Here is a 22,055-nt window from a genome sequence, read left to right on the forward strand (position 1 = left end):
CAGTGAGAGACCAGATGGGGCCAAGTGATGTGTAATTCACATGGGGAGGCACCAGGCAATGATAGCTATTAATTTCACAGAGATATTCAGCTAGCTGTTTCCTCATGGGCCCCATGGCATCCTTTTCAGTAATTAATCCCATGTAAGTCCTCCACTCGTATTCAGAGTTCTAGGACCAGAGAAGTCCATCGGGCCTCCTAGAGAAGGGCCTGTGGAAAATGAACACGGTTCTGATGTTCGGCTGAGCACTGATGGGCCTGTCTTCAATTCCATGTGTTTCTATGATTCGCTTTAGTCCATATCGCCATGTTGAAATGGGCTTGAACCATTCCAGGAACCTGGACAAGAGAGTCCTGTTGGTGTTACACATAACATACTGGTACAGGGCCATGAGCGGAAATTCTATCCCTGTGAAGTAGAGAGTAACCATACACCAGAAGAGCCATAATTCTTCTAGGATGAGTTCTCTGTCAGGATGGATACTAAAGCAGGTGAGGAAAGGGTTATCAGGGATGAAGACAGAGGAGGACGGGAGCAACCCTCTGAGAGTGTTTCTGGCACTCAGATAGTGAAACAAATGATCCCTTGCAAACTTGGCTGTTTTTGGAATAGGTTGGTTAGCTGAGCAGCCTGGGGGAAAACTTTATAGAGTTGGAACCAGGAAATTGTGCATTGGGGGAGGAGTTTGTGGAGAGGACGATGATGATGCCATAAGGATCAAAGGGAGTGTAGAGAAAGACTGAATAAGATGGAGGTTATTGGGCCTGGATAGAAGATCAGGAATCAAGTTATATTTCCCTTTGATATGCTGAACTGTGAATTTATACTTGGCTAACTAGTCCTTTAGCCTCAGTAATTGTGGTTCAGGAAGAGACTTATTTTTGAAGTCTAGGACTTTTGGGAAGGATGAGCCGTCCATAACCACAGTAAAGTGATGACCAATAAGATGGAATTCGAATCTCTTTATCCTATTTTTGACAGCTAATATCTCCTTGTAGACCGAATGATAATGTTTTTGAGGCTCAGGAAATTCTCCACTAGCATGTCCACAGATATGCTTTTCCCCTTGTATTTCCTCGATGAGGACTGCACCCCAGTGGGTGTCACTTGCATCAGTCTGAAGGACTCGGTGCCCGATGCTGGGAATCTTCAGAGGTGGCGGATTTAGAGCCACTTCTTTTAATGCTTTTACCGCATGGGTTTGTTCTTCTTTCCATGGTGGAGCATTCTTCTTAAGCATCTTTGACAGTTGACACGTGTGGGTAGCCACATGCGGGATAAACTTTCTTATGTAATTGATAATACCAAGGAACTGCTGTATTTGTTTTACTGTCAAGTTCTTGTCAAGGAACTTCAGTAATTCTTCTGCAATGTGGGGTCCCGGTTGGTATTTTCCATCCTTGAACTTTATTCCAAGGAAGTCAATGTCAGTTTGGGCCAATGAACTCTTCTTTTCTGAAAGCATAATTCCATAGGAGTCCACCAATTGTTAAAAGTTGAGAGAAATGTCCTATGGGCCTTAACATCTTTAGAAAAAAGAAGGATATCGTCTATGTAAATGAGAGCACTGTGGAGGATGGGCTCGAATATCCTTCTCATGGCCTTTTGGAAAAGTGAGGGGGCCGTCTTAAGGCCGAATTGAAGGACTGTCCACTGATATTGGGCCGTAGGGATACAAGACACAGTCTTGGGCCTATCGGCGGGGTTAATACCCAATTGCCAAAATCCAGCTTTTAGATCAAACTTGGAGAAGACATGGGCCTCGTGAAGTTGAGTGAATAAGGCCTCTGGTTTTGGTAATGGGAATTTGTCATCTTGAAGGAAGTGGTTGAGGGGCTTGTAATCAATGACAAGTCGTTTCTTTCCCCTTAGTCTTTCAGAACTTTTCTCAACATAAAAGGCCTGGCAAGCCCACTGAGAAGAAGTGGGTTCTATGAGACCTTGCTGGAGAAGCTGCTTGCATTCCTCTTGGGCTAAAGCCAAGTCTGTAGGATTCATACCCGGGTGTGATGCCTTCGTCGAGTTGACATCCTCATTAAGTTTGAATGGAAGATTGACAAAGAAATCCGGATTCTGCCACAGGGGGTGGCGATGATGAAAATGTGCATGGGAATCAGCATAGGATCTTAAGAGGAGTTCCTTATGCTCTTGAAATTCAGCTGAGGCATTAGCTAAGGAGTATAGCTGCGGGAAAGAGGTGAATGGCTGAAAGTTCCTTTTATATTTCAATCTTGTGGGTAGGATCTTTAAATGCTTTGCTTGTTGATACAAGTCAAAGCCTATTAGCAAATCCTTGTCAGGAAGATCCGACCCGATGACTCTTGTCCACAAGATGCAGGTAGGGAAAAACTGAATCCCAATGGGATGTTTGGTAATGAGGCTAGTCTTGAAAATATTTCCATCTGCTGCTTTGAAGTATTTTTCATGGGGGACCTAGTACTCTGAAGGCAAAATGGCCGGATTCATCATACTTTTGTGAGTCCCGGTATCCAAGAAGCCAATGACACTAATGGTACGCTCATATTTGCTGGGAAGAATATGGAGCGGGACTAGAGGAATTGGAATAGTGTTTGGGCCATAAGTTGGTTGGGAGGATTGGATATGTTGGGCTAGGTAAGACAGGTAATGGACTTCAGTGTCTGAGCTTGATTCTCCTGATGAGAAAAAGTGATCTTGCTCTGAACCAGTGATTGCTCCAAGGGTAAAGACTGTATCTTCATCTGGTTCTTCTTGCTTAGAGAAAAGGGATTCAACATTATCATTTTTCAGAGAGACATGAAATGCTTGTTGAATGTGTTGCAGAAGCTTAACTGCCTTATTAGGATTCTTAGGGCAGTTCTTAGCATAGTGACCACGATTTCCACAGATGTAACAACGGTCAGACTTCTATGTACCCGTTATTTTCCGTCGAAAATATCTGATTGTCCTTCTCCCCTTCTTCTGCTTATCGGGGGGTTTGAATTTAGAGGAGTATTTCTTATAGTGTCCCTTCTTTTTCGGTCTGCATTCACAATTCTTCTCTTTGCATTTAATAGCAAGGTGGGACTTCTGATAAACATTTTTCAGAGCTTTGCTATTGTCAATGATGTCTTTGAACAACTTCTGTTGTTCACACATTTTGTCCAGACAGGCTAAAGTCATTTGATGGATTTCTCTGATAGTGATAGCATTCATTGCTCTTCTGGTGGCAGAAATGCTTCTGTGGAGTTCTGGTTGCAATGCTTCTGGCAGGGAGGCAATGTAGGTATGCCTGAGGTTGACATCATTATAACCATTAACGCCGAGTCATGTGCTGGTAGTGCTTTTCAATATCTGATCTCTTTATAGAACAATAACGTATATCAAAGAACTCTTGCCTTAACTGCTTGCTGTATAAGGATGCATCTCCGAGGAATTCAACGAAGAGAGCATTGACAGCCTGTAAGATAGTCAAGTGGCAGAACTGGGCTTTCTGATATTCTCCAATAGAAGCAAACCAGTCTTGTAGTGTACCAACAGTTCGAGAGATGAATTCTCTAAGGGTAGAATGGGAGTCAGCACCTTCCCGAAGCATTTGGATGTCAAGCCAAGCCTTAAATTCTGCAATGCGATCCCTCCATTTAGATGGTGGGACATCATCTAATGTGAACTATGGGCCTGAGCTGGGTCTGGCCTGTTGTGGGGCTCCAGGTAGGCCGAAATCCAAGATTAGTTCATTGTCAGGGATCTCAACATGGGGATCTTGGGCTTGAGGAGGCCCTGTAGGGCCTGTAGTGCCGCTGGTGGAGTCTGTGGTTGGCGAAGGACCTGTTTGAGAGGTCGTTGGCTGTGGATCAGCCATGAGCAAGCTGGTGATATCCATCTGTCCGTCCTCGCTGTCATTAGATGAGCAGTCTGAAGAACTATCTTCTGGTTCAGAAGGTATGGACACCATGTGTTGTGGAGGATGATCAGGATACATCTTGTCCTTGCCTTTATCGACCTTCCTTTTGATAGGATGGGATTCTTCTGAAGAAGATGGGTTCTTTGGTTCGTATCTGGAAGGTGGAGTTGGTCTAGTAGATGGATGGTATATAGTTGGAGATGGCTCATATGAATAATTAAAAGGCCCGAAAGGAGAATAAGCAGGCTCAGGAGTGGGAAGGAAAGGGTTATGAGTCGTTTGTGTAGAGAAAGAGCTGAATGGGCTGTAAGAGACAGGAGCCTCTGTTGGCTTATGCAGGTCTGCTTCGACTTGAGCCAGTTGTTTCTTCAGCCTTCTAATTTCCTGTTCCTTCTGATTGAACTCTGCGCCAAATCTCCGTTATTGGATTGAAGCCTTTAAATCTCTATCAAGCTGAGTGATTTTGCTTAATAACTCTTTGTGCATATTCTGAGCAAAGGCAGTGAAGGAATCGACCTTCTGTTCAATGTGCTAAGTCTTGTTAAGGACCTGGTCAATTTTGGAGTCAATCCACTGCAGTGTTTTATTTTGGACAGCAGCGTTCTTCGTCTGCCAATTCAGAACTTCTTCAGCTTGAGTGATAGGAGTTATCTGACCATCTGAATCAACCTTAGTTGAGTGGATAAAAGGCCTTGTGGAGATTTTAGTCTGTTGGTCAGTTTGTTGAGCTAGTGGAGGAAAATCTGTTTCATATAAGGCAGGTGAGAACATCATGCAAGGTTGTACCAAAGGAAGGGCAGGAGGAATGGAAGGAACTGGTTTAGGAGAAGGTAGGCTCCTTCCTTCTTTCCTGATGATGTCAAGGGCAAGCTCATAAATGGGAAGGGGTTTCTTTTGTTTGGTTTCCTCATGAATACCAATCCATGGACTATTATCTGGATAATCCCTCCTGAGAACTTGCTGCGGTCTGCAAGAAGCCTTCTTTGTCTTCTTTGTAAGCTTCTTCCAATTCTTATCAGACAGGGGATGGTCATACTCATTTTCCCAATAATTGTCACAATAATCACAATTCTCATCACATTCTCCAGCTCCTGGGATATCCCAGGGACAGTGACCATCAATCTTCTTGGGATAGATGTAATGGCTGTCTGGGGTTACTGCTCTAATGGGAAAATCATCTTGCTCCTTTTCCAATGGCTGGATCATCATGGTCTGGAATATAGGCAGAGATCCTGTGGAATGCCAAGGAGGCTGAAACGTGGTCTGCACCGTTCCATCAGGATTCCTTCTGAAAGAATACTCAGTGATCTGGATTGGCTGAGAGGTTGAATGAAGCCTCTCATAGTTAGTTAACCAATCCTTGGGGATGAGCTGTTCAAGCTCATTTCTAGGCAACTGCTGAGGTATCTGGACTATTGTTGGGGTGGTCTCAGTATCAGCCAATACAAGCAGAGCATCATTGGAGACAGATGGCTGTGAAAGATCTACAACATGATCCTGCAATTTGTAGATAATTTGATGGTGTAAGGTGGCCATCATCGAAGAGGTCACCTGAGCGGCTCCAGTGAGTTGAACCTGAACTTTAAGGGTAGTGCTAAGATGTGGATCTCTTAGCGAGAGATTATAGTTTGGGAAGAATGTCAACACCACACTCCCAGCATGCAAGGTGGTGAGGCAGGTTCCTATAACCACATGTTCATACTGTAAGAACCGTGTATCAAGGAGAGACACTCTAGCTGTAACTGGAAGTCCTCGTCTCCCATGTAGACTGAGGATAAGTCTGACGGCTCCAAAGTGGAGATGAGAAAAACCTTCTTATCGCCACCTGGGGATTAGCTGAGGTGGAATCTCAAGAGTCACGTACTGTTCAACAGTTGAGCTCTGAAGAGAGCACTGATCTATTCTGGAAGCTTGGACATATTCTTTAGATAGAGATCTCCTTGAAGAGATAAGAGATCTAATAGATTTGGTTAAGGATCCAGATCTTCGATAGATGTTGCAAGGACTTAAAAGAGGTAAGAGAGATTCTCCGACCTGTACATCTTCAGGGATAGTAGATATTTCTATGAGATTATCTATTCGAGAAGACAGAGTCCTTCGTAAAGGTGAAGAGAAAGAAAGAGAGGAGGTGAGATTTACAATTTCAGAAGGTGAAGGAGACTGTAGAGTAGTTTCAGAAACAGGGTTAGGTATTTGACAAGCCATGCTTGGTACGTGGCGTTGTGTCTAGAGGTCGCTCTACCTTACAGGAAGGATTCAAGCAGTTACTAGTTTCCAGCCTATATACCAGTAGATGAAGAAGATGGTAGAAAATAGTAGTATGTGATTAAAAAGATAACAATGGTTGAATATTCCCCACTACTTACCAGTGAAGTATGTATAATACAATCATAACCAGGCTCTGATATCAGGATAGGTCGGGAGCTCTTACCATACGTATAATGTACTCATGCTAAAATATTTAAAAACTGACCACTTAATATGAAAATTAAATATATGTGATTTGTAATTTAATTTATTAATTTTTATTTGAATTGATTTGGCAAAATATATAAACTTGCCCAACTTTAATTTAGTTAAGAGAAAAAGCAAATAAAGCATAAAGGAATAATGAGTAACCAGTAAACTTATCATAGGAGGTTAAAGTTATTTCTTTTATTATTAAAATAAATTTGAGTTATTGAAATATATATATTAAAAATTTGCATTTCCACTTCTTTCTCTATTTTCTTAATTTTTTTTTTTGAAATTCATCATGCCCCCTAGCAAGATTAGTGTTAAGAATTTATTTTTGAACGTGAATAATTGAGATATAGTTTTTTGATTCATACATTCTCCCTAGACCTTAGTTTAGCGTGACTAATTCAATCTTCGTATCCTAGATTACAATAGTTTTATGATTCACACCTTCTTCCTAGGCCTTAGATTGGGATTTTTGGAGTATATTATCATCATGGTTCATTCTTTTTAGACTCTAAAATAATGTTTTATTTTGGTTCCAATTCTTCTTAGACCTTAGATTAGGGCACATTTTTAAGCATGTAACATTATTATCTATTATCACCAAGTTCTAATTCTCCTTAGACCCATAGGGTTATATCCTTATATATATATATATATACAATTAATCTTTGTATTTAAATATATTGTTTAGACCGAGCTTAGGTTATAGGATTTAGGGTTTAATTTTTAATAGGGCCAAAAAAGACTTATTAAATTGATGAAACGAAATAGATGCTTATAATAAAGGCCTTTTTAGGGTTTAATAGAGTTTATGAAAAATGAGAAGTGGGTTTTGCTTGGAAAGTGTAGCCAAAGTGTTAAATTTAGTGAGTTTTATTACTTGCTCTGTTCAAAAAAAAAAAAAATCATATTTCTTTTCTCTGCGCGTCTTATAAAGATGGTCTTTTTTTTTTTTTTCTTTTAGAAATGTATATTTTTTTGAGTTTATAATTATACCTTCATATTATTACACTTTAAAATAATTAATAAATTTTATTTTTTTACAAAAAATATAATGTAATAAATAATTTATTTATTATTAATTTTAATAACAATATAAAAAATAATAATAAAATTTATTACTGATTTACATTATTTTAATTTACCACTAACTGAATATTATTTTAATTTCTTTATATTTTAATTTTATAAATTAAAAGTTTTAAAATTTTAATTAAAGACATATTACTATAAATCATTATCTACAAAGAAAGACTAAATTGATATTCTAATTAATAACAATAATTTTTTATATTTATCTTATATTTAATGCAATCCAAGTAATATTACTTCAATATATAACTTTAATTAAAGACATATAGAGAAAAATATGAAAAAAAATTCAATTAAATCATAATAATTAAAATCTTTAATCCATATATAAAAAAAAAGTGGATTATATTTTTTTGAGACCGAGGAAGTATCATCGAGGTGTGCTCACAGCCCCCGATTCGTTATCGGCTTTCATTGGAGGAAGCAGTAAAGAACATGGAGCCACTGTAACAAGTTGCTAATATAATACCTAAAGTTTATCATATGTAATTAACATTTGACAATGGTTGAAGTTTTCAATGAGATTAATACTATTTTTAACTCTCCTTAAATCGATGCATAATCATGCATACAGTAGCATGGCGATGGATGACGGGGCGTATGCCACCCTTTAATTTATATTCATTGGTATTATAAAATACTACCGGAGCATCAATATCCAGAACCTGACTTGTATTATTATCTGCCTGCTTTTGCAACTATGGATCTCAGAATATGCCCCAAACTATTGAGATTTCAGGCCTAAAGACCCAAATCATAACATGGCTGGACCATTTAGGGGCAGTGTCAATGGGCCTCAAAGTGTGAAACAGTTAGGCCGAGTCCAAACCCAATTGTTGAACAGATCTATCGCAGTCATTTTCTAGTCCTACCCTCTCAAAATACAAACTTCTCCAGGCTCCTGGATGATGTTAATGTCCGCATCATTATTATTATTATTATTATTATTATTATTATTGGACATAAGATCAACACAAGATAGCTAGCCTTTTGGGTGCGTATGGTGGTTTAAATCTATATTCAATATTTCCAGCACTTCCATACCTTTTATTCTCTCTATATATATATAATAAAAACTCTTAAATAGGGGAAAGGGAAAATGTTTTATTTTTATTTTATTTTCTTATTTTGGGTAGAAATAAATTAAAATATTATACATAAAGCCTTTAAATTTGATTTGGAAGTAAGAGTTTGCAGATTTTGATTCATTGAATTTTATTTTAAAAACATGATTTTTTTATTTTGAAATTTTTTTATTTTCAAATTTAAGAAAATAATATCTTATTTATTTAAAATATATAAATAATTTTTTTTTCGTCTTAATTGAATTGAGCCAAAAAATATATATATATATAAATTTATGGTCTAATTAGATAAAAAGTTTAATTTGGACAATATTAAATGTAGACTGTAAATCACTACCACATGAAATATTGGGAATGCAAAATTCATAAGCTACTAAATCAATATCTATGAAGCCACTCTCTTCCATATGATCCATCTATAATTTCTTCCCCTTTTGTTTCATTTTGTGCTTTAAAAAAGAACAGGAAGATCTACTGTAAATTAAATTTCTTGATATGGGAGATCCTTGTTTATCATATTAACTTGATTTCAATAAAATATGAGAAGGCCATCAAGAATTGATGGTCCCATGAAATTGCCAATGGGTGACGATTACGTGATAGTAGCTAACGGGAAATAGGGGGAAACGGGTTTGAAGTTAACATCAAATTAGCTAATCAGTAGAAAATGAAGTTACCATCCATAGAAATTTTTTGCTAACACTGAAGAGAGAGAGAGAGCATATACAGCCAATATGCGTAAAGATGTGGTCATGAGCACAACAAAAGGATGTCCTGTTCCTTTGCAATTGTCACTCCCAGGTCCTCCCCTATTGTTTTTCTTTCTTTCTTTAGTTATAATCCCTTTCTTGAATCTATCTTTTGCTATTCAATTATTTACTGGTCACCTTTGTTATTATTGTTTTTGTTTGATTTCCTTATCACCAATTCTCTGTTTCAAGAGTTCATTTAGTTTTTTAAATTCTGGTTATCTGTCATTTTTGTTTTCTTTTTTCAATAATTAGTTCAATCATAGTATCTTCTGTGAGGGCAGCTAAAAACTGGGTGTTAACTCTTTAGTTGTGAGGTATTTCTGATCTTGATTCTGTCCTGTTGGTGTTTGGAAACCTTAATTGAAGAGAACTGGGTTGGTGTAGAAATGACTGAATTCAACTTCTAAAATTATAAATTTATTTCTAGGAGATGACAATATTTGGAAGATCTAAAAATCTTGTTTAGCAATTGAGTGAGTGACTTGTACTTCTGGGTTTCCATCATCTGCAAATACTATTTTAGCACTTTATGAATGTGATCCTGGGTTTCTTCGATCTGCTGCAGCAAAGTAAAGTATTCACTACTATTTGATTGTTCCATTCTCGTGCAAGTTAAAGATCGCATATGTTTTTATATCTAAACGTTCAGTGTTTGCTGCTCAGGTTTAAGCTTAAGAGAGTCTTGAATCATGGAGTTTGAAGAAGGGAACTCAGTGGAAGTCTTAAAAAGGGAACATGAGCCATATGGCTCCTGGTTTCCAGGCAGTATAATATCAGTGTTTGTCGATTATTACATTGTTAGGTACGACTCAATTACAGACAGTGAGGCAGAGCCTGTGATGGAGAAGGTGCATAAGGAGGATGTTAGGCCTCAGCCTCCTCATGAAAGGGGAAAAAGATGGAAGGTTGGTGATGTAGCTGATGTGTTCGATACTCGATGTTGGAGGGTTGGGAAAATTGCAAAGGTTTTGAAGAACAACCATTTTGTCATAAAATTGTTTGGATCCATCCAGCTCAAAGAATTTCATGAATCTAATCTAAGGATTCGGCAAGTCTGGCATAACAATAATTGGTCAGTGATAGGGAAGGTAATATATACTTTTTCTTATGCTCTATTTTACTTGATTTTCTCTTGTTTTGCTATATTAAGCCCACTAAATTTATGAATTGAAAGCTTTTTGGTATTGCAATATCCCATGTTGCTCGCATATAGCATTTCTTTCATTCACCTTCATGCCCTTGCAAGTTTTCTTCTGTGACTCGATTATATAACATTTTCAATCTGTATGGAGATTGATTGGGTGAATTTGCATCTCCAATGTCTTTGCAGCTTTCACTGCAGGTTGCTCAAAATAAAGAATATACTGAAAATAAGTCGAAACATTCTGGCAGCTTGGTTTGCAGTTCTCCATTTGATGAACTGATAGGCAAAGACTCGAGCTTAAGAAAGAGAAATGGGCAGAGAGGCCTTAAGGATGGAAGCAATAATGCCAAGAAGTGTCTTCCTGCAAAAATGGTAAATAGAAGCAACACCTATTATCTTGAAAGATCTTCCAAGGACCTATTTTCTTGTGTGAGAGGATGCCACAGGCCTCTCACAAGAAATCTTCATTTGTTTAGGCCTGTAAGTGACGTTTCTTCTCAAGAAGTAAGAGCAGATGAGGAATTCAATGAGGCATCTAGGAAGATGGATGATAATATAGCAAAAGCAACTACCGAACGGATATATAATTCTTCTAGGCCTCTCTCAACTGAAGATGGTGACCAATGCTCTGTTGCTAGTTGTAGTTCAAACGATTTTGCTCTGATCTCTCTTAGTCATAATTGCATTAAAGCATTTGAAAACACATCTGATAACTCAGATGCCGAATCATCGTATCCTTCCTCTTCTGTTAACATATGCTTAACTCCTTATTTGGAACAAAAGTTAGAGGCTGACATCCATGAACTAGAGTTTCATGCTTACAAATCAACTGTGCAAGCATTGTATGCTTCTGGTCCTTTAAGTTGGGAGCAAGAGTCACTTTTAACAAATCTTCGATTATCCCTTCACATATCAGACGAGGAACATCTACTCCAGCTGAGGCACCTGTTATCCACTCAAGTTCTGTAATAATCTGAACCCCTCAGTTTTGTCATCTTTTGCAAATCCAATGGCCACTTGGGAAGAGGTTCCAGCTAATTCTCAAGCAACTTAATAGTTATTTTCCCAGCCATTGCAGCTTTTGAGAGTACATAGTTGTAAATTCTGTTGAGAGGATTTAAGTTGCTTTTCTTGAAGCTTAGTTCCTAAGATAGATACACTTGTTCCGTATATATTCCTGAGTTTCGACCTTTTTGGCTATTATATGAGCTTGTATGCATAAATAAAATTTTCAACCATTAGCCAAGTCTCAAAATCGTTCAGAGTGGAAAAAGCGAATCCATATAACCGACCCCAAATTTTTGGGATAAAGGATTAATTGAGTTGAGTTGAGCTTGTTGAGACTTGGCTTTTTGATTTTTAATGTCTTCATGCACAGAAGCTTGTATTATTGTATTGTTGAATATTTTCATAATTTCATTGTAGAAATGGGAGTATTTTGCCAACATTTGCTCCCCATTATCCTTCTCTAATACCAAGTAACTAGTGAATACTACACACCAAAACAATTTTTGTTCTTCTTCTTCTTCTTCTTCTTATTCTTTCAAGTTGTGAGAAGAAAAATACATGTAGTAATTCTCAGTAGTGGTTACAAACTTGATTTACAAATTTAATCTGAACAGACCAACAAATGATTTTACATCAACTATGAGTTACCTAAAAACCTTTCATTTCATGCAGTAGAAAAAATTAATTGACCATTCGCTGAGAGCAACATTTGTCTTGTAACATGTTCACAAGTTTGTTATGAAACATATGTTGAAGCCTCCAGCTGATAAATCATAATAATGTTAGATTGCTTCCAATCAGAGTATCCAGCATCGGCAATCTTGAGATTCCTGGGGCCCTTCAAACCATCGATCCCATAATGGGTTCACACAGCCACTTGTTCTGTATTGGGGGGTCAAAGAAAAAGAAGATTGAGCATCATAGATAAAGAAATTTCATGTTAAAACAGCAAGAAAACACATAGGTGTTACAGAAGTTACTCTGAGAGTAATGGATCAGGTATGACATTGACATTCAGCAGCAATCTGAGGAGCACCAACAAAATTAATTTTAATCCTAATCAAATTCTTACCAAGATAAACAGGTTAAGTGACGGCATACTGTTTTCCTTTTTTTTAAAAAAAAAAAAAATTTGGAAAGACTATCACTTAGTGCACTTACTCTTCACACACTGTTGAGACATTATGTGTATTCTCAAGCTCCCCCAGCTCTTCCTGTATGAGTTCATGTAGCAAGCTTAATCAGAATTAAATCCATGAAACTCGTCAAAATCCAAATAAGGGCATGCAAATACAATTATTACTTCCTGTAGCACTTAAAATGAACAAAGACAAAGACATGACAGTTCAGCCTCATTGATATTCAGTTAAGCACCAGGTGTCTTCAAAACAAGAAGATAGCTTTCATACCATGTCCATGTGAGGAAAGTTTGGTAAGGGGCAAGCCCCTATCTGTAACCTATAATCTCCACACCAACAGGTGGTCAGATTTCCTAAACCCAAAGGATAAAGCCAGGTTAAAAACCTGTTGATTCTAAAGCAGGGAAACTTCAAGAAACATTTTCAGAGAAAATGCATTAACCATGATGGCAATTTTCCTACTAATTTCTCAACAAATAAGCAGTTTCATAGGCTCCTTAATCATAAACAAACAACTACAACAAGAAGATAGGGGATAGCCATCTCAGACCGTAGTGCTTTTAACACTTTATTGGTGCAGTGCAACGGTAATAACAGAAGCCTCAGAATTATTTGGAAGAGTTATCAGTATGTGTGAATTACAAAAGGGTTCTCCACAATTACTAAAGAAAGAAAAAAAGCAAGACCCAGAAATAATCAAGAAATGCAATTTACGAGATTTACATTAAAGAGTGTTAACAGGGAGAGCACACAAGATAGCACAATATATGTGTAATTTTACATCTATGAGAGAGAAAATACAATGATATCTCTAGTCCTCAGAAAGCAGCCACTAGGTCCCAACCACTCAAGTGGTCTTTTCCTATTTTATAACAGCAATAAAAGGGACTTTACTACTTCAGAAGCTATGCCTATCAGTGACAAAAGTTCACTCCTACCATTATTCCTCACCAGAAGTTCAAACATAGTTCTGAAACGGTAACAGGTTAAATAAAACTCAGTGGCCTGTTCCCATGCCATATAAGTTAGGCAAACAAATTGAGTATAACTCTAACCTGCACTCGAGCAAAAATATGATTGCTCTGATCCATTGGTCTACACATGGCATGTCAAAATTGGTGGTTGAACATATTAGGCTCGCAACATCTTGGTGGATATAACAGTGTCAAGTGAATATGCCTATTTGATCAGCATTTACAAAAAATAAAACTAGCTTAAAGTATGCTTCACATTCTTCAGTTTTATCCAGAAACAATTTTCAACTTGTAGATTCTGGACCAGTGCCGACCATGTATTGCCTAGAGCTCATTAAGCATTACTATTCGCATAAAAAAAGGTTCCAAATTCTTGAATCAACCAGTAAATTATCTTCTCCTAAACAATAAGCTAGACAAGCCAAGTACCCAGTAATCTCTCAGTTCTCTCATTCAGCAAACCTTCTCCAAGGCAAGAGATTGTTAGGTGCACAAATGCAACATCTCTCACGATCACGTGAACCCACTCTCCACTCTCCACGTTGTAAAGAGAGCCCACACTTTCCTGTGAGCGAGGGAGACTACTATTTATGTGCACAGGAGTATTCCATAATCTTCCCTTCAAGGCATAGGTCTCAGTAACCCTAACTAAACATGAAATGGGCAGCACCCAATCCACAATGTCCTAAACAAAATCTTAAATATTCAGTTGAATCCGGTGAGCAAAGTAAACGTCAACTAGATTTACCAAAAAAAGGAAGCGAAAAAGGATCCAAAAGCATAAAAAGAAAACAAATTTAAAATAGTCCCTTTTTTCCTCCCCCACATATTAAATTACACAGAGGAATAGAGTAAAGCTGCAACATTATTGTAGTAAAATAAAAATATAATTCCAATAACATAAAAGAAAGCAATAAAGAAGAAGAAGAATTCCCAAGAAGAAACGGACCTCCAAGCACTTGATTTCTTGCTCAACGCGCTTAAGCTCCGCAAGAATCCGATGCCTACCTCTGGAATCAGCTCCAGCTGCAGCACCCACTGAAGCAACAGCAGCAACGACCTGTTCATCGACCGACGACGCCGTTTCAGACTCCATTAGCGAGAATTTAGAAGTAGAAGTCCATCATCATTTGAAAGGAAGGTAATCACTATGGTTTCTGGGAGTCACCGCATTGAAAATGGAGAAAGAGAAGGAATCCCAGGAGTCCACAGATCTAAATAAGAGCAACGAAAGAATGAAACGTCCGTACAATGTTTGAATTTTCGCCGCGTCTTCTCGTCCAGTTGTTTAGCTCTCTTCTTCAACGCAGAAAACACAAATGACTTTTCCTCTCTTCCCTCTTTGAAAGCTGTTTTTCTTTCTCTTCTTTTCTTTTCTTTTCTTTTCTTCATATAAAGGAACTGTCTTCTTCTCTCTCTCTCTCTCTCTGTACTATTTTGTTTATTTATTTATATCGATGATCAAAAGGAATAATAAACAAATAAATTTACTAATTAAAATTATTTTTCAGTAATGGTTGGTAATGATATTGGTAATTTTCGTAGTCATCCTTAAATTTTATTTATATTTTATTTTTATATTTTAACTTTAATTTATTATTAAAAAAATTCTTAAGTTTTAATTTTATTTAAAAAAAATTTCTTTAAAAATAAAAAAAATCCAACCATTGATTATTATCTACCTTAAGGGGGTGTTTGGTTTAATTGTTGGGTTCAACTGATAGCTGATAGACACCCAAACAGGTAAATTGTGGTGTTTGATAAGCTTAAAAAAATACAGCTGATAGCTGATGGGCAACTGATATGATACCCATCAGCTGCAATTTGTATCAGCTCTATTTTTAGAAATTTTTCATCGGTGATAATGATCGATTTTATTTTTATTTTGACCATATTATCCTTTTTTATTTAACTTGAAAATTAATATTATTAATATTTTTATTTTTTTATTTATAATTTTAATATTTTAATTAATGTATTTCAACTTTGTTAAAATATTTTTTATTAATAACATAAAATATAAAATATTTATTTATATTCAAAAACTTAAAATTAATTATAAATTTTTCTATTAACAATAATAATTATTTTATTATTTTATCTATATTTTTAAAATTATTTAATTATCTTAAAAAAATAATTATTTTCTTATTTCAATAATAAAATAAATGATATAATATAAAAGATTAATAATTATATATTTATTTAAATAATATAATATATTAATTTAATAATTATATATTTAATTTAATAATAAAATAAATAATATAATATAATAAATTTATAATTTTATATTTATTTAAATAATAAAATAAATTATATGATATATACCCTTATTAGTCATTTCACATATTAACAAAGAATGATTAAATATAATTTTACCAAACACTTAATATAAAGCATTTATCATCACTATCGATTTATCATTATCGATAACAGTATCATTTATGATTATCGATTGTATTCAACAGTTAATTCAAACAGGCCCTAAAAAAAAAAATGAGAACTGAAGTAATTTTTTAGTAATCGATGAAAGATTTCAACCAAATTACATACAATTTTCAAAGATGTATGAATAAAAATATAAGCATGAAGGTTTATAAAATATGAGTGTGTTTATTACCAGAAATTTAATATGTAATTTTAGTATTCAATTTATATTACTGAATAATTTTATTTTTCAATTATTTTATTTTATCAAATTTAATATTAATTAAATTTATATACAAGAGGTGGTGGAGGGCAAAGCCACCAGAAAGATGCGGTTTTGATGAAGAGCAAGTGGAAATGGGTATGCATGTTGTTGACGGGTCCACTTCCTCTCCTCCCCACTTGACAAAGTGCCTTCGAATGCTGTCTTTTCCTGCTTTCTTCCAAGTTCAAAATGCATGTTACTCTTCACACATGCCTTTTTTATACGCTTGACTCATTTCTCTTTAATTTAGGGAATAGCTATATTAATGTGTCTACAAAGAGAGAGCACCATAATTTTAGTACTCCGAACACATATTAGAATTTTCTATAATAATTAATTTAGTTTTCATGTGCTAATATGAATTCTCATTTGAAAAAATTCTATGTAAAATATATCTTATTTTAGAAAATCTATTTAACATTGATGATATATGATATTTATAAAATTATTTGGATTGTTTTAACAATTTAATTAAAATATTTATTAACAGACCCTTTGCTATGGAGTGATTGAGTTTTTTAAGGGAAAAAAATAAAAGTAATTTATATTGAACTAAAAAAATATTATAAATAAAAGAAATAAAACCTTTTCTTATAATATTAAATTTTTTTATTAGATAAATTTAACATAAATTTTTAAAATTTAAATATGAGCAATTATTTTAATTTAAATATATATAATTAGTGATTGAGTTATAGTGAAAGAATTATATATATATATATATATATATATATCCTATCCATTCTTATTATTCTTTTTGGTGGGATCATTTGTTTATATATAATAAAATTTATATGTAAGATAAGTGAAGTTTTTGTATTTATATTTTAGATTTATAATAAAATAAATTTAAAATTTTTTTCATAATTCAAATAAAAATTATACTCAAATTGAAAGAACGGAGAAAATTTATTTAAATTAGGTCTATCATAAATATATAGATATACCCTGATTCGTTATCAACTTGATATAGAAAAAAAAAAAGGGAAAAAATAGCAAGAAAATCTGCAACACTATTGCCCTCGTGATATACATGCTGCAATCACCTACTTCCCATTAATTTATGCATTTACTAATCACATCGTATCAAGATCATAAAATTCAATCCGGATGATATGAGATATTATAAGTTAATCATATATTGTAATTCATCCGGTTTGATCAAAGTAGCCATTCTTTTTGAGAATTTCATTATGTTAAAATTTTGAAATAATTAAGTATTTCACTATAAAAATAATAATTTAGGTGAATATTATTTAATATACAATCATCTCATATGGATATGATCATTTTGCTAAGATCTAATAGAGATATGGTTTTGGGTATGAATAGTCCCTCACTGTTTCACATAAATTCAAGCCATTTAAATAGAAAAGTTCTAAGAACATATTGATATCAAGAGTGAAAATAGGTAAATTATTAAGTGCATTCAGTGTATGTGTACCTTCATTAATAAAATAGTAGGTCCCATCTTTTTACTTTTATTGTGTAATTATTTTTGTATAAATATGAGGTGTACTATTTTTTAGTTCATCGATTGTACTTAATAATTTATTGTGAAAATATGCATTTAAATGTTGAAAAAAAGCAGAATATCGTCACCACAAATCCAGGGAGGATATGGTTTTAATCTTATTACAGAAGATCAGAACATTAAAGTCCTATATTTATCAATGAAGCACAAATGAAAAATTTATTTTAATTGAACGAAAAAGAAATGAAAAGAAGAAAATGAAAAGGAAAGTGAAGAACTAGTTTAAAGGGTAAAGATCAAGCCATTTCAACCTGACCTCCCCCACCACCACCACCCTTTGGAGCCACCTGAGGGAACTCTTCATAAATTGAATTATGCTTGGACTCGTACTTCTCCCCATCTCCCCACAACGCATAAGCCTCTTCTCCATGAATTGCATCATCTCCAGTTTGCAGTTCATCATCAGCCAGTCGAAGAGGAACCACGAATTTTATCAAGAAACAAATCACACTCGTCGTGAAAATGTTCAGGAGAATCACGAAAATTATTCCAAGCAATTGAATTCCCATCTGCTTGAACCCTGCCGTCGTCCTGCCGGTTTGCAGGCCATAGGCAAGTCCTATATAGTGCTGCCAAGTGTCTACCAAGTAGAAGAGGCGGTTTAGCTTAGGCTCTGCAAAGAAGCCAGTGAGAATGCCTCCTAAGCTACCTGCAACTGCATGGGTGTGGAAAACTGCCATCGTATCATCTACTTGCTTCAGAAGCCATATTTTCTTGTGCAGGACCATCATGGAGTACCATGGGATGCTACCTGACATCAGTCCCATTAGGATTGCTGCCCATCCTTGGACAACTCCTGTTCAACCATAATTATTGTTATTATATTTTAATTATATCCATCGTGTTTTTTTTTTTAAATGTTTTCTTGTAAAAAACGAAAAAAAAAAGTTATTTAAAAAAGAAGTACCTGCAGCAGGGGTGATGCAAACTAGACCAGTGATCATGCCTTGTGTGGCTCCAATCACAGAGGGTTTCCCAAAGAAAATTATGTCAAGAAAGAGCCAGGTGAGCAAACTAGTAGCAGTGCAAACATGGGTGTTAAGGACGGCCAGAGATGCATCTACGCTGACAGAGTAAGGATCTCCACCATTGAATCCCGTCCACCCCATCCAAAGAAGTCCAGCACCTGCCAACATAAGAAGGATGTTGTTTGGTGGGAACCTTTCTCTGTCCTTGTTTGCCCTTGGTCCTACCTGTGCCCATTATCATTATTCCATATAAACGTTAGCACCACCAAAAAGTTCCAAGCATTTCAACTCAAATAAATTCAGCAGCTATAGCTATAGTTACCCAAAAAGCTGCTGTGAAACCAGCAGCCCCAGATGCAAGGTGAATCACATATCCTCCGGAGTAATCTATAATGCCCATCTTAGCCAACCACCCAGTTGGGCACCATATGCTATAAGCAGTAAAAGTGTAAGAGAAAGTGAGCCAAAGCGGCACAAACAGCATCCATGCATGAAAATTCATTCTCCCAAGCAATGCCCCAGCAATCAAAATCAACGTTATAGCTGCAAACACGAACTGGAAATATATCATTGTAGCATTAGGGAATTTCCCTACAAAGGGCTGGCCCAATAGATATTTCTGGTCCAAGGCAACATCAGGTTTCCCGAGGAAAGGTATGAACTTGTCCCCAAATGACATCCGGTACCCCCAGCCCACCCAGCAAACCAGCACCGCTGCGAAGGCATACAGGGCCATGAACGCCGAGTTCACAGCCCATTTCTTCTTTACTATGCTCCCATAGAGTATGACCAGGCCAGGTACACTCTGGAGGCCCACTAGAGTTGCCGCAGTGAGTTGCCATGCGTTGTCCGCCTTGCTAAGCCAATCTGGGCTGGCAGGATCAGGCATAAGCCCGGAGGGGAGGTTCCATTCTGTAGACATTTAGGGTGGGCAGGATTGAGAAGAAAAAGGTGCGTCTGAAAGAAATGAGTCGTGGTGAGGGAGGTCGGTGGGCGTATATATAGGTGAATATGGTTGGCGGAATGATGCAGATATGTGCCTGGCTCTGGCTGGTCTATGCGGTTTCTTTGCCGTTTTGCTGCCTAGCCGGCTTATTTGCAAAAATAAGTTTATAAAGTTATAGTTAAGCAGGGTTTGTCATGTAATGGGAAAATTAGAAAAATTATTACGGATGTCGCGTTGTTGGTAAGCGGAGAATCCAACAGCTACGAGCTTTAGCAACGGGATCCCCGCCAAGAAAATGGGCCGCTGATTACATTCTTGCATAGATGCTTCCAAGGGAATCCTGGAGCTGATAAATTCTTATTTATAAACCAATTGCATACTCAAATGAAGCAGAAATGGCCAATGAGTGTGAAAAACTATGTCTATTTCATTACATATAATTCAAGGCTGGTAATGAAATTGACGTGTTCATACTGGAATAAGAAAGATTCCTGAAGAAAGAGAGTGAAGTAGCTAGAGAGTATCAGTATCAGGAGCAAATCTTAAAAATGGAGCTTAGGTTCTTAATTTTGACCATTTTAATTACTAGAGTTTATGTCAAGCGGCTAATATATATAAAAAGCTTTTTGCGAAGAAACAGTATCCAATCCCTTTTAAAACAACCTAGGCCTAGCCATGCAATTTTTTCCAGCAAGAAGAAAGTCTACTCTAGCCACCTGAAGACCGAAGTTCCCATTGCCCTTCCCTTCTGGGTTGTCTCAAGACCTCGATCCTTTTTGGGTCACTTTTAGGATTCAATTTCGTCGATATATTAGTAAAGGCAATGATAGATCAATCCTCTCGTATCTAGTTCAAAAAATTTTTTAACAAAAATTTAAGTTATTGATATTTATTTATTAATTTAATTAAATAAAAAACAACGAATTCATATTTTAAAATTTTGAAAAGCTTTTTTACTAATCAAAATAAAAAATTTATAATTTATATTTTTTTAAATTTTATTTTAAATAATAAAAAATAAAAGACAAATTATAGATGAAGCACTGGAAGAACCTTATTTCCTTATTTTGTCCATTACTTACCCCTAAACTTAAAATTAAGGATTTCCTTATTTAAAAAATATTAATATAAGATATTTTATATTTTATAGACTCTTAAAATTTAAGTATTACGTGTCTATTTAGTATTGAAATTGAAGGGTTAAAATTATTAAAAGAAAATATTTTATTATTTTTATAATTAAAATTTTTTAAATTTGATATTAAATTATTTTTTAAATATTTCAGGAAACTTTTGCATTCAACTAATCTTACATTTCAATAGGGCTTTACCTATTCTTACCCATAAATTTATATATAGATTAAGTTTATTATATAATTACATTAATATTTTATTGATTAAATATATACAAAATCCATTTAATTTTAATGGAAATTTTAAAACGAATATCACCATTTCAAATATAAGTATGAAACGCAATTTCAACATTTCAATTGATATATCCATTGACAAACGTAACGTTTTGAAGCATATGAATATGCTGTTTTACTTATTTCTTTTAATATAATATTCGACAACGTTTTATTTTATTTTGTTTTAATGACATAACAGTTTATTCAATAGATGTTTATCTGCTTTGGGGTGGTAGAGATAATCCTTTCAGATTCAACATCCGTTATAAATAACTGTGTAGAATATAAAATTTAATATAATTTGATAAAATAGGAATAATTTTATTAAAGAGTGTATGTCTTCTGTGACCTATATATGTATGTTCTTAATAAATTTTTTAAAAAAATAAATTAAACTATTTCTCTTTTAAAATTTATTTAAAATTTTAATTATAAAATAAAATGAAAATTTATCTACAAAATAAAATTAAAATTTAGCTACAAATAAAATAAAAATTCAGAAATAAATTAGAGATTTTTTTTTCTTTTATTTACCATATTCTAAAGCAAAAATATTTGAAATTTTAATTGAATTTTTAAAATTTATTAATAAAAAATATATATTTTGATATGCGCTCTTTCTTTATTTATATCTCAGTGACTATTTAGATCTCATTTAATCATTGTGATATTTCACTAATTTCTAAAATTTCTCTAATAATTTAATTTAATGAGTTTGTACAAATTTTAGATATTTTGGATACTTTATTTTAAAGAAATTTATCTAAATTTTTATAATATTTAATATAAAGATTATGATAAATTAAAACTAATTAATACTAAAAAGTTTGAACTAATTAATTTATTAATACGAATTAATGTTTAAAATTTTATCAATTTTAAAATATAGTCTCACTTCTTATTGACAATATTTAAATTTAATTTTTAACTCAATATATATATATATATATTTTTAATTAGACCTCCCAAATAAAATATTAC

General features: G+C 34.7%; 3 protein-coding genes across 6 annotated transcripts; 1 reads left to right on the forward strand and 2 right to left on the reverse strand.

The window, feature by feature from the left end:
- The first annotated feature begins 9,149 nt into the window (after positions 1-9,149).
- LOC110645647 (uncharacterized) lies at positions 9,150-11,601 on the forward strand. Of its 4 annotated transcripts, none has more exons than XM_021798866.2 (3): positions 9,150-9,303; positions 9,918-10,342; positions 10,585-11,601. In XM_021798866.2, the coding sequence occupies exons 2-3, from the start codon at positions 9,944-9,946 to the stop codon at positions 11,365-11,367; spliced, it is 1,182 nt and encodes a 393-aa protein (XP_021654558.2). In that variant the 5' UTR covers positions 9,150-9,303; positions 9,918-9,943; the 3' UTR covers positions 11,368-11,601. The 4 variants fall into 4 exon arrangements, with proteins under 4 accessions (XP_021654558.2, XP_021654559.2, XP_021654561.2 ...); XM_021798869.2 differs by lacking the exon at positions 9,150-9,303 and adding an exon at positions 9,310-9,828; XM_021798868.2 differs by lacking the exon at positions 9,150-9,303 and adding an exon at positions 9,310-9,823.
- Positions 11,602-11,891: 290 nt separating this feature from the next.
- Positions 11,892-14,935, reverse strand: LOC110645649 (guanine nucleotide-binding protein subunit gamma 1). Its single transcript, XM_021798870.2, has 4 exons — positions 14,469-14,935; positions 12,568-12,620; positions 12,387-12,431; positions 11,892-12,288 (listed from the first exon to the last, which is right to left on the reverse strand). The coding sequence occupies exons 1-4, from the start codon at positions 14,613-14,615 to the stop codon at positions 12,204-12,206; spliced, it is 330 nt and encodes a 109-aa protein (XP_021654562.1). The 5' UTR covers positions 14,616-14,935; the 3' UTR covers positions 11,892-12,203.
- Positions 14,936-17,984: 3,049 nt separating this feature from the next.
- Positions 17,985-19,638, reverse strand: LOC110645657 (ammonium transporter 2 member 5-like). The gene is made up of 3 exons (XM_021798879.2): positions 19,039-19,638; positions 18,656-18,941; positions 17,985-18,544 (listed from the first exon to the last, which is right to left on the reverse strand). The coding sequence occupies exons 1-3, from the start codon at positions 19,636-19,638 to the stop codon at positions 17,985-17,987; spliced, it is 1,446 nt and encodes a 481-aa protein (XP_021654571.2).
- Between the last annotated feature and the right edge of the window lie 2,417 nt (positions 19,639-22,055).

This window comes from Hevea brasiliensis, chromosome 2 (genome assembly GCF_030052815.1).
Source record: "Hevea brasiliensis isolate MT/VB/25A 57/8 chromosome 2, ASM3005281v1, whole genome shotgun sequence".
In the NCBI taxonomy this organism is placed as follows: Eukaryota; Viridiplantae; Streptophyta; class Magnoliopsida; order Malpighiales; family Euphorbiaceae; genus Hevea; species Hevea brasiliensis.

Bases quoted from the DNA above. Each gene is read 5' to 3' on its own strand.
- LOC110645647 (XM_021798866.2), top strand. From the start codon at position 9,944: ATGGAGTTTGAAGAAGGGAACTCAGTGGAAGTCTTAAAAAGGGAACAT. The intron at 10,343-10,584 runs GTAATATATACT...ATGTCTTTGCAG, and splicing joins ATTGGTCAGTGATAGGGAAG to CTTTCACTGCAGGTTGCTCA.
- LOC110645649 (XM_021798870.2), bottom strand. From the start codon at position 14,615: ATGGAGTCTGAAACGGCGTCGTCGGTCGATGAACAGGTCGTTGCTGCT. The intron at 12,432-12,567 runs GTAAGTGCACTA...GGTGCTCCTCAG, and splicing joins GTCTCAACAGTGTGTGAAGA to ATTGCTGCTGAATGTCAATG. The intron at 12,289-12,386 runs GTAACTTCTGTA...CCCCCAATACAG, and splicing joins CCTGATCCATTACTCTCAGA to AACAAGTGGCTGTGTGAACC.
- LOC110645657 (XM_021798879.2), bottom strand. From the start codon at position 19,638: ATGTCTACAGAATGGAACCTCCCCTCCGGGCTTATGCCTGATCCTGCC. The intron at 18,942-19,038 runs GTAACTATAGCT...TAATGGGCACAG, and splicing joins GTTTCACAGCAGCTTTTTGG to GTAGGACCAAGGGCAAACAA. The intron at 18,545-18,655 runs GTACTTCTTTTT...ATGGTTGAACAG, and splicing joins TTGCATCACCCCTGCTGCAG to GAGTTGTCCAAGGATGGGCA.